Consider the following 12,166-nt stretch of genomic DNA (forward strand, 5'->3'; position numbering starts at 1 on the left):
TGACTATCCAGAGCAGTATTTTTACTGATCAGAAACATTAAAAATATGACTGTCAACGGAAGTAAAAATACTTCCATTACAGTAAATAAAATTACTACTTAGGAAGTTATTTTGCTGCCTGTCCAAAGGACAGTAAAATTTTTTAACAGTGTGGAGTTTATCAGTCGCTTCACTTCAGATCACGTAAATATTCCAGCTTTGGTTTTTGCATCTTGCAAAGTTTTAAAACAGCTCTTTAATTGCTTGAATGCTCCGCTCCACCCTCTGTAGAGTTGTTTAAGACCTAGTTTTATGTGCAGAGAAGACATCAGTATTTTTGTTGCATCTACCGGAGGTTGTTGTTTTACATTATAAGGTCCAATCTCATAGGTGGTTCTTGGAGGCCAATTCCTCTTGTGAAAAACGATGTTTCTGTTATCCCAGAGACAAAGACAGCATCAAAACTTGATAGAACCAGTGTTTTTTTTAAGGTTTGGTTTGGGTGACCGCTAAGTAGTTTTAAGAGACCGCAAGTGTTTCATTTAAATACCAAAAAATAGCCATATTTGCTTAAACGAATTATTTATTAGGCTACTGGCAGTGCACAATCACAGAACAAATTTTTCAGGTTCTATCTCATGCAACAAAACAGATTCGCAATCCCATTCCCATCCGCCAGCTTCTATTTCTTCGTTGTTTGCAGATTCCAACGCCTTCAATGCTCGCACTGTCACTGTTCGTCGGTCCTTTGTTTTTTGCCACTTCTCAGCTATCTTTTGTGCATTCTCGTCAGTGAGCTGCTCCGGACCGTTCATCGAAATGTTGATTAGAGCATTCAGGGTGATATCTAGTAGCCTATTTCGTTGCTTGGTTTTAACACGACATAGAGTCGAAAATCCTCGCTCTGGCCAGGCGGTTGCTAGAGGAATTGACAATGCAATGCAGCAAAGTCGATGCAGCTCTGGAAACATTTGCTGGAATACGTTGTCTCGAGCAATTTTGCTGCAGACATCACCGGGATCTTGGCAGAACTCAAATTCTGGCATTGTCATTCTATCTTTCAACGTTTGATAGTCATTTAGTACTTTCAAGGTTTGTTCAGCAGGAACAATGTCAAATCTTCTGATAAGCAGCGAGAGATCATCATTCCCATAAAGCTGGCGCTGAGGGGTATCAAGAGGAATCTCATTAGCATCAAAGATTCGAAAAGCAGAGAGTACCTCAGGCTCAGGGAAACGTTCTTTGAGATTACAGAGCAGTGTCTCACAGTATGTTTCTGTGGTCAATCGCAGCAGTTTAAAATCATCTTCAAGAAGTGTATTTTGAGATCTTGGTAAAATTTTTGAAATCTTCTCCCAGTCAAGTTTTATGCTGTTTAAAACCTGATCTGAATTGGCAATGCTCCTAATCTCTTTTTTGCATATTGAAAGTGCCGACTGCATGTGAGAAAAGTGAAAACTACCTTTTTGAAACAACAATGATAACTTGTTGAGATGGACCAAAGCAGCATTCAGCAAGTAAAGGGCGAAAAGAAAGCGTTTGGAGCAAATTAAATGAAGAATACCAACTGCTGTGCAATCTTTCTTCTCGGTAGCAAAATATTGGAGCGTAGCGTGTACAGCAGGCAGTTCTGCTTTCATTGCGATTACAGCCTGACCATGAGATAGCCAGCGAGTACGGCAGGCTTTAACTAATTTTCGCGCAGACGAATCAACATCAATAGTTTGCATTTCTTGTAGTTTTGCGGTCTTGAGCGGCGAAATTGAAAAGTACTTCCACGTTTGGACTAAGCCACGTTCGCAATCCTGGATGTGTTGTAGCTCCTTTACCGTGTCTGTACATGCCAAGGCTAAGCGATGCGCATGGCAGTGCACTGTGTAGGTAATCGGATTTTGTGCAGTCAATTTCTGTGAGAGGGAATTTCGGCGGCCTATCATTGCAGCAGCTCCATCGCATGCAATAGCGACATGTTTACCCACATCAAGACTGTAGTCAGCAGCGACCTCTTTCCAGAGTCGGAATAGGTTGGCAGCAGTTGCCCCGCGAGCGTCTATCCGACGGATATCCAAAAATACAGTTGCCTGGCGTCCCTTTTTATTGACGTACTGAACAAATGTAATATATTGCTGCAAAGTAGCAATATCGGTTGTCTCGTCGACCATGGTAGCCCAGCATAGGCTTTGCTTGACATCAGCAACGATGCGATCAGTCAGATGGTCGGAGATGAGCAAAATAAACTCCGTCACTGCTGTTGAACTGGTATGTCGCAGGTCACGAAGCCGGTCATTGATTGATTGATTGATTGAATCTTTATCCTCGGACTGGGAAAGCTTATTGAAGAGCTTAATCCTGGCAGTTTCGCATACTTGTAGAGGCTTTGAATCACTGACGCAGGCCCGGTCACCGAGATTGACAGAGTGAAGTTTCCGATTGTTGAAGTCTTGTTGCCGGGGAACTATTCCATCCATTAGATGCCGCTGAATGGAGAGCAGTCCTTAACGTGCGTTGCTCAAGCGCACACCCCGAGAATCGAACCAGCGCCGCTTGAAGGTCAAGCAGTGTTTGCAAGGAAGCAAATTTTCGATTTGCTACTTCCTCTTTCAGTACCCAGTAAATTAGGTGTACTCTCTCAGCCACAGTTTTGGTTTTATTTAATACACGATCTTTATACTGTGTGTGAAATAGCGAGACACGTTGGTTCTGTTCCAGTTTAACTGCTTGCTGGTGTTGCTCCGAGCTCAGATGCATATCCAGACGAGAGGGGCGCTGAGGTCTGGCTGGTACGCTGGTGTAAACATCAGCAAACTTGCCTCGGCCAGTGATAGCTACTGGATGCTTAGAGCAAAGCAAACAGATTATGCCTCCGTCAGCATGGAGGGTGAACACGTTCATTCGTAGAGCATCATCAAAACCTTTCAGTTTAATCCACGATTGAAATATCTTGTTGGATGGTGCAGCTGGAGCAGTCGTCAACGATGCAACAGGAAGAGTCGACTGCTCTTGAACATTTTCAGCAGAATTGCGGTCATTCAGTAAAACACAATCAGAACTTGTGGTGCTGTTGGCAGATGCGGTTTCGGGGGTTAGAGCAGCAGTACGTGTTTTCGGTTTACCAGAAAAGAACTGCTTTATACTTCGATTGTTAGGTTTATCAGAGGATAAGCGTTTACGCTGCGACATTTTCATCTGAAATAACTCACAAAAACTTAAAATTTTTAAGCTAAAAAATAGAAAGAGTATTTAAGAAATAGCCTATTCTAAATTTTATTGCAAAAACAATCTTTCTATTTCAAAAATGCTCAAGATAGCGACTGTCACCACGTCTTCCTTTTCTTTTACCAGGAAAGAGACGTTGAAAGAACGTGAACTAATTTAATGGAAGAAAAATCAACGCACAGCAATCAATTAACGACTGAATAGCCTAGTTCTACTTCTGAGATCGCTGATCAACATCTTCAGAGAACTGGCAAAAAGGGCGATGCAATCTACAATAGCACTTGCAAATAACGCACTAAAACTTGATAGCAACTGTCAGCACTTCAACGTATTTCTTAATTTCTGTCCTTCCTCTCTTTTACACTCAAAATATGCCGCCTTGCACAATGCCAAAAATATTCTCCCACCTACGAGAAGCTTCGGTTAAGTTACGTCACAAACAATTGTTAAAACTAAACGTCAGGTTGAGTAAATACGTTTATGACATCATAAGCTTCATAATATTCAGTTTAAGTCAGAGAAGAGTCCAGAAGGAATAGAATTACCTCGAATCTAGGTTTCGCAAGAAAAGCAATTATTACGTTATTTCTGATTTCAAAGGTTACTTTAGGACAAACAATCATCTCTAAAGATGCGGTACAAACCTAGGCATTTAAACTACATACAATCAACGCAACATAAAATGAATGATTGTGACAACTGACAAGGCACTGTAGTTGCAAGTCCAAATTTTGGGAAACCGCTGGAGAAATTTGGGGGGCCGTTTCGGTCACCCAAAACACCTTAAAAAAAACACTGGATAGAACCACCCGGAAGCACCATTATGAAAGCCACCATCTTGAAATCACCAACGACCTCCCAATTGTAGAGGTCCTACTTCAATGCACTCATCACGATTTTGATGTTTTAATATTCTTCCTTTATATAAACTGAGTAAGCCGGAAGAATGGAGGGACACTTGTCTGCGTTACTCAACAATCCAGCTGTGATATTTTAGATGAGCTGTCGATGAAAAGCTTCCAGTCAAGGATTGCAGGAAATGCCTATTTAACCTGAAAGACTTCTATATCATGGCAGTAGCATAAACCGTCTTTAAATGTGTAGAACACTAAAAAGCTTCTTTGTGAAATAAGTTGAACACTGTCATCCAATAAGTCCCATTGCTCTGTTGTAAAAATGAGTAGCTCAGCATGGACTTTATCAATGACAATTTTCCGACACTATCACAAGACACAAGGTAGACCAAAACTTTCTTGGGAAGAACTTGTAAAACGTGACCTTGTAGCCCTGAACAATGGACTCTGCCAACCCAATAAATCGCGAGGTGTGGAGGGGAAGACTTAGTTCTTGACAGACAGACAGACAGACAGGCCACACCCTCATGAGGATTAATTCATAGCCTGTATAATCAAAATTGGTTGATGATGATGATCGTTTATGTCTTTTTAATGGCGATAGTAAGGGCGCTTTTCACCAGTAACTCAGAGTTGAAGACAAGACAAACACACTGTGTAGGGGTTGCATCTCGCAAAGCAGTAAATTTAAATAACTTGCTCAAGTAAGGTATGCGACTGCAAAAATGCTCAGCCCTTTTTGTTTCATCACAAAAGTAAAACCTTGCAAGGCTTTGTGTGCAAACAGAATCCAATTGTTACTTAATTATACACATTAGTACGTAACTATTGCTGGAAGCAGCTGACAGTAAATTTTCAACGTTATGTATAGGCTATGCCTATTTTCATGAGAAATGAGAAAAATTCAAACTAATCTGAGGAACACAAACCTGAAGTTATTGTGGTACAATAAAGATTTTTTGTATTTTTTTGGCAAAATCAAACAGAAAACAGCAATTATTTCTCAAGGACAAAATTTTTTTCTTGTTTTGTTACACTGTGTTATTGATGGTGAGTGGGATGTTTCCCAAGAAGGGAATTAAGAAGTATTTCTGCAAGATTCCTCAAGTATAGCAGGCAGTAGGGGAAGGGAAGGTAATTTGATACGGAAGGTAATTTGATACACCCCCCCTACAGAAATGTACAAAAAATATTGGTCAAAAATATTGTCATTAGGTGGAAGATCTGTGAAAATAATGCCTACAAAAATTGCACCATGCAGCTAACTCGTGCTTTTATGGCATAAAATTGTGAAAGTGTGTTTTTTGAGTATTTTCGTAAAAATTTTAACTCATGATTATCTTCGTCTGGAAAATTAAAGAAAAGTTTCTGAAAGATGAAACCAAACTCATTTGACAGTTCATTAATAAGGCTTCAAGGGCATGTCACGTTTTTTCTGCAATGTGCATCCAAGCATACAAAACTCAGTATTTTATAACTTTTTTTGAAAAAGGTAAATTGATACATGTGGAGAAGGTAAATTGATACAGTATATTAAATTCTTTTTTGTGACTGTAATAAATGTTGACATTGATCTACTTGATTTAAATAAGTTATTCTTTATTAACAAGACCTGCTACTTTGGGAAACAACTATTATATAAGCTTTCGTAGGCCTACACGCTATCTGCTGTCAAAAAATGAGAAAAGTGCAAAGCACCCCCCTTGAATAAGAACTCCAGCCAATGATCCTTCCCATGACCATCCCGCTGCAGAAGCTTCGCCGCACACATGGGCCTCAACAGTCATCTTTGCACCCAAGCACGCCAACCACATATTAAATTTTCATTTATTGCTTTGCTGTCAAAGGGGATTTCTGTATTAGTTTTACTGTATCAAATTACCTTTCGGGTGTATCAATTTACCTTCCGTGGAAGGTAAATTGATACATTTGAGTGACGTTTTTAAAATTTTAATTAAAAAAAAGTAACAAAAATAAAAAAGTGAAAATGTTTTTAAAAAGTGTGTAAGGGATCAGACTTTCATTTCAGCTTAAAATCAATAGTTTGTGTCAGATAATTTTCAGTTAACAGGCAAAAATGTTAAAAGTGTATCAAATTACCTTCCCTTCCCCTATCAAATATCATTACTTCATATTTTGGAAATTAAACTCAATTTTAGGTGTTTTTGCCTCAATATCTATGCTTTTTTTACCATTTTTTGGACTTTTCTTAGACTAATATTATTCCAAATTAGTCTTGAGTTATTGTTCTATTTTCACAGAGCTGATTTGCATAAAAAAACGACAAGTTCATGCAGTGTTTTACATCTGAAAACCATTCATTTCAGAAAATTGTGATTTTTGTTAAATTTAAAATCTGAAAAAAGCATTTTTCAGGTTTTTGTGGTGCTAACCGCCAAAAACGCCTAAAGTTCAATTTTTTTTGCTGATTCAGCATTGTCATATCATATTATTGTCTAAAAAAGAGCCCTATGCAAAATCCAAAGTTATTGCCTAAAATCCACCCTGTACTGCCTACCCCTAGTTAATGGAGGGGCAATGGTGCCCTTTTAAGGTTATGTAAGCTACTGCACATTTTTCAATATAATAATTTCTGCTAATCGCTTTTAGCCTAATTATAATTTTTCATTTTTGCCTTAAAATAATATTCACGGCACAAAATTCTGCAACACAGTAGGTTGCATCATTATAACATAGCGTGATGCTTTTCTTTGTATACCGAACACTTGTATCATTACTGGATAGTGAGCTGATAGAGGAGCATTATCGCTATATCTTATCTTAAAACTATTAAAAAAATTAGCCTTTCAGCAACAAAAGTGCCCTTTTTTTATAATCCTGCCCCCCCGGTCATAAATCGTTCCGGCGCCCCTGATGGTCCTGTGTTTTGCCAAGCTAGACAGGTAGTCTAGGGTTACCATATTAGAAAAAGCAAAATTCCGGAAAGTGCATGACTATTTTCATGAGACCATACAGTATATATGCGCTACCGAAATGCTAAAGCTGCAAACGTTATACGATACTCATGCTAAAGCGCCAGCTACCGAAATGAAAAGTATTGTCTTCTGTCACGAGCAGAACCTCACACCAGGCAGGGTAAGCACTCTCTAAATATAGCTACGGACCGTCACTGAAAAAAATCTCAACTTCAGAGTGAAAAATAATAATGAGAATTAGGTTGTGCTGAAAAAGGAAGAACAGCAATTACATGCTTAAAACAAATTAAAGACACGCTTGTAAGTCAAGTCACTACAATTTTTTTCTTCTGACCATGCATATTTTTCTGAAGATCTAATTCTCTTCAATAGGGCCTTGTGTGATTTCAAAAATGAGAAAAATTCACTACAGCACATATTTTTGAAATTAATATTTTTAAAATATATTTTTTAAAATATATATATTTTTGAAATTATATTGAAGAGTCAATAGGCTATGCCTTTCATAGGTGCAACGCTCAACTTGTTTCTTTCTTTAGTCCACTGACTGCATCAGTGAAAAGAGTCTCTCTACATTGGCATTGTGGGATGTAACAGCAAAGCAAAACTGTACAATTCTTAACATTTCTGAGTGGCATGTGATGTTCGTAGCCTGATCGAAATATTTGCACCATTTCTTATGCGTTGGCAATTTAATAAATTCTTCGTCCTGTGGGTAACTTTCCACAAACTGCTTCAAGTTACAGATTTGGTCAAAGCACTTTGCATCGTCCACATCAACCCCTTTACCAATCAGATATTCCAGGCAACCTTCCAACTTGGTATCTCGTTCAAGGTCATCCAATTGAAACAAGCAAACTCTTCCATTGGTTTCATCCATTTGCACAGGTACTCCAAGCATCCCTCATAGAGGTTTGCAACTTCGGAAAGAAAATTGTTACATTCATCTTCATATCCCTCTTCTCTTTTTTCAACTAAAAGCCTTTTAACTTTCAAGGACATAAAGTTTTCATTCTTCCTTTCCACAAGCACCTTATGAACCAGCTCCAAATTTTCTAGCACTTCTGCAACGGAATTGTTTTCTCTCTCAACTACTTGAATACGTCCATGAAACACGGACATTAGTGAGTGCATATGCCAAAGGTATAACTCGCTCATTTCATTCTCAAAGAACCGTTTAATAACTATTGGTGGATGTTCTTGTGACAAAAAGTAGGACTTCAGGGGTGAAAACATTTCTAACAATCTTGAAATTCCAGGAAACAAGGAGAGCCAGCGAGTCTTGTTATTAGAGAGAAGTCTCTTGTATTCACAATTTGCAAATTCACAGTATTCTTTCAGTTGTTCAGTTCTAATTGTGTAAATAGAAAAATATTGATATATCTTATTGATATTATTTTTAATATCGATGTTTATTCTTTCAGCCCCATGATGGATACAATTGTTCAAAACGTGTGCTGAACAGCCAACCTCAATCAATGATGGGTTTAACATTTTCTTCAACTTTGCAAACACATTGTTTCCTTGCTCATTACGCCGAAGTCCTCCAAACATAGTATTGCAGTTGTCTCCTGTAAATGCCACACATTTTTTCAAAAGCATCCTTTTTTCTAAGGTGTCTTTTACATAAGTGGCTATTGTGTCGGCAGTCTCGTTTGCCTTGTTTGTAAACTCAATCAATTTTGATTGCAAACCACCTTTTCTCCAGTCAAAATATTGAATAACTATAGGAAATACTTTCAGTTCATTGTGATTGCTGCCATCTGTTGCAACGCCAAAATACGCGATATCGTTTTCTTCAAAACTTTTCAGAACAGCACCAATAGAATATTGCGCAAGTACGCTAGTAACAACTTTTTCTGTCTTTGTGCGGCCACTAGGCTACTAAACTTCTTCGCTACATTAGAATCAGGGAAAATCTTTTTAAGTAAAGCAGATGTACAGTCCATGGACAAAAAGCAAGGATGATACTTAACAGCATGAAATGCAAGAGTGCCTTCTGCGGCAGTGATTTCATCTTCGCATTTGCTTCCTGCTGTAACAAAATAATTTGTCATTTTCGTTGATGCAACAGCCCCTCTTACTGCTCTGCGATGTTTTTCCGATTGCAGATGTGTGTTTAAATCACCATTACCTTTGTGCACGCCAGATATAAGTTACTACAGTAGCATTGGCCGAGTGGTTAGCGCGTTGGGCTCGCAGTCGAGAGCCTGCATGTTCGACTCCAGCCACCCGCACTTGCTGTTGTTTCTCTGGGCAAGAAACTTTACGATAATTGCCTCTACCCAGTGATCGATTTCGAGTAATGGGTAGTACCAAATTTAAGTCATAAATAGAGTAGACAACCGGAAACAGACATTGCAGTCGGCTGCAGCGTGGGTCAGGTGTACGTCGGAAGGCGTACACCGATGCATAGCGCTCAAGTCCGCTTTCCCGCAATGCAGGATAAAGATGATAAAACAAACAAACAAACTCGGTTAATCCGGATTCGATTTGACCGGCGATTCCATCTGGATTAGGCGAAGATCCGGATTAACCGATGACGGTTTTTATCAAGCCTGACGTTACCTAGATAGAAGGGTATCGGTAAAAATCACCGAAATTGAACGCATTAGTGTGGTCATCTGTCAATTCCGAGACGCGCGATCACCATATCAGCGATAGAATTCTTCTGAAATGCAGTAGCCTATGCATGTAAAACGATTGTATTTGTAGACTCTGCGTCTAACGCAAGAACACACTGGTAAAAGTTATATCTTCAGACATGCGTGTCGGAATAATCTGTAGTCACTCAAAACTTTTGAAAACAGTTACGGAAGACGAGTTTCTTTGGAAAACTTACAAAAAATCAAACAAAGTCTTCTATTGGAAAAACATCACCGACATACCGCCGAAAATTCCACCGACATCTTTTCAAGTTACAGTACGAGTTTGGGCATTAGCGCACGAATTTTGCGTTAGGAGGGATTACTGTTCATGAAAAGGAGAAATCCGCAATAATTTATTGCGTCACATTAACGGAACAATAGATAACAAGTTTCTCGCAATAAGCCACGTTACGTTTTAGCATAAAATGGCAAAACTGTCTGGAAAATCCGGATAAAGCGATAAAGAAAGCGCAACTTTTGTCCGGAATAGGCGAAGATCCGGATTAAATAATCCGGATAATCCGGAGCTGTTTCTTAAGAAAAAGATTACAAATCATTTGTACTTCCAATTTCATCCGGATTAGACGAAGATCCGGATTAACCGAGTTCTACTTTATGTTCCTGATGTGCAAACCAAGCATTCTGCATCATAATCATTCCTGCCTTTTCTAAAACATGGATGTTTTTTTTGCATCTTGTTAGTGAATGTGCACTTTCGTTTAGAATTAGCTATTTGAAATAATATCTTTTTTTATGAACAATAAATACAACTCAACTAAAAATGCATAATCTAAAAGACAAAGTAATTAACCACCAGAATAACTGAACCAAATGGTTCCTGACATTTTAAGTAAATCACTAGGTTTCCTCCTCTATGACATTTTAAAGGCATACTAAAGGAAAATTTCAAACCGGAATTAAGCATTAAAATGAGTAAACTGAACATTCAAGAATACATTTCAAAAACAATTACCGAAAAAAATTTGTTTTCAATGGCGCTGGCAAGGCCCAAAGTCCAGAGTTTCATTTATTTTCATTTTTTTCAAAATGACCAAAACGTGCAAACACTGCTCGAGAATACGTCATAAAGGCCAGCAATAACAAAAGCCACGTTACCACATCTGATGTTTTGAGCAAACTGTCTGCTGTTTTGATGTTAAAATGTGCTGTTTTGATGTAAATACATACGTAGCCTACAGTCAAATCGCCCGCAGTAACAATTATTGCGTGATCGGTTGATTGCTAGCCTTTATGACGTAGACTGCACAGTCGCACGCTTCGTTGCTCAGGCTCAATCTCATTTTGAAAGCTCTGACAAAAGCACGCCCACTATGGTGGTCAGACCGCAATGGGGCAAAATTTTATTGAAAATCGTTTTATGGTAGCATGTTAAACACAAAGAACGTGGAAAATCGCCAAGTTAGGTTTTTCCTTTAGTACTCCTTTACGTAAATCTCTGATTATATGTGCGAAATCGCCTGCTTTGATAGACTGTTGGAATGTTCTAGTAATTTTCGCAGCATGTGATCTATATCTAACCAATTCTGATTCAGCACAACGGTCAATAAGTTCAAGAAAGTTCCAAAGCTCCAGAAAGTTCTAAGCAGTGTTGCCATCAAGGTTTTATAAAAATAAACTAGATGAAGCTAAAAAAAAAGACCAGAATAAACCAAGTTGAAGCAGAAATACACTAAAAAATAAATCAACATACAAGACTGATGAATCGCATTACGACACATGAAGCTAAACAAAAAAGACCAGAATAAGCCAAATTGAAGCAGAAATAAACTAAAAAATTTGTTTGAGTGAAATAATCACTGCAACGAACCGAATACCTGACGTAAAGTATGTTAAAAAAACAAATTATAAACCAATAAAAAAATAATAAAACAAATAAACCAAACGGTTTTTGGTTTTAAAAAGACTAAAATGGTAACACTGACTTCTAAGTGGTAAACATCATTGATAAGGAAAACGCTCTGTTACATCATAATTCCGTACAACCTCGTAGTAAAAAAAATGCACATGGTACGAAATAACAATGTTCTGGGTTGGCAGTGTGCACACTGCACAGTGCGATTGCAGATGCAGTAAAATGAGCTGGCTGAGCGAATTTTCTAGGACACCCCTAATTTACAGGATTATTCCCGCAATTTTAATTCCCCCAAAACGCCCATCATAAAATTCCGGAATTTGAGCATTTTTTAAAATTCCTCCCGGACGCAAAAATTGGTAGTCACTACCTGGTCTAGCCCCCTGAAGAATTCAGTAATGTCTGATTGACGAAACGTCGGAATAAAAGCAGATTGTAACTGTAGGCTATACATCTGGTGATAATTCAGCTTAATTAATTTGCACCAGTAGAACACCTCATATTATTAAATTAAATGCCTGGTGAACAGCCTCATTCAATTTTAAGTATACCATTCTTAAGACCTTGCAAGTCAGCTGTTTACAAATTGGTTTCACAGAAACTTGAGGTTCGTACAGCAATCTTTTAAATTCCAAGATTGTTCTTTTATGTCAAACTACA

The 12,166-nt window shown here is 38.3% G+C and overlaps 1 protein-coding gene and 1 pseudogene across 1 annotated transcript; both read right to left on the reverse strand.

Annotated features, from left to right (window-relative positions):
• Positions 1-459: 459 nt before the first annotated feature.
• Positions 460-2,207, reverse strand: LOC145777950 (zinc finger protein 862-like). Its single transcript, XM_082589322.1, has one exon. The coding sequence runs from the start codon at positions 2,139-2,141 to the stop codon at positions 588-590; it is 1,554 nt and encodes a 517-aa protein (XP_082445448.1). The 5' UTR covers positions 2,142-2,207; the 3' UTR covers positions 460-587.
• Positions 2,208-7,777: 5,570 nt separating this feature from the next.
• LOC145765164 (uncharacterized) lies at positions 7,778-10,360 on the reverse strand (annotated as a pseudogene).
• Between the last annotated feature and the right edge of the window lie 1,806 nt (positions 10,361-12,166).

The sequence above is a fragment of the Aplidium turbinatum genome, chromosome 1 (genome assembly GCF_918807975.1).
Source record: "Aplidium turbinatum chromosome 1, kaAplTurb1.1, whole genome shotgun sequence".
Classification (NCBI taxonomy): Eukaryota; Metazoa; Chordata; class Ascidiacea; order Aplousobranchia; family Polyclinidae; genus Aplidium; species Aplidium turbinatum.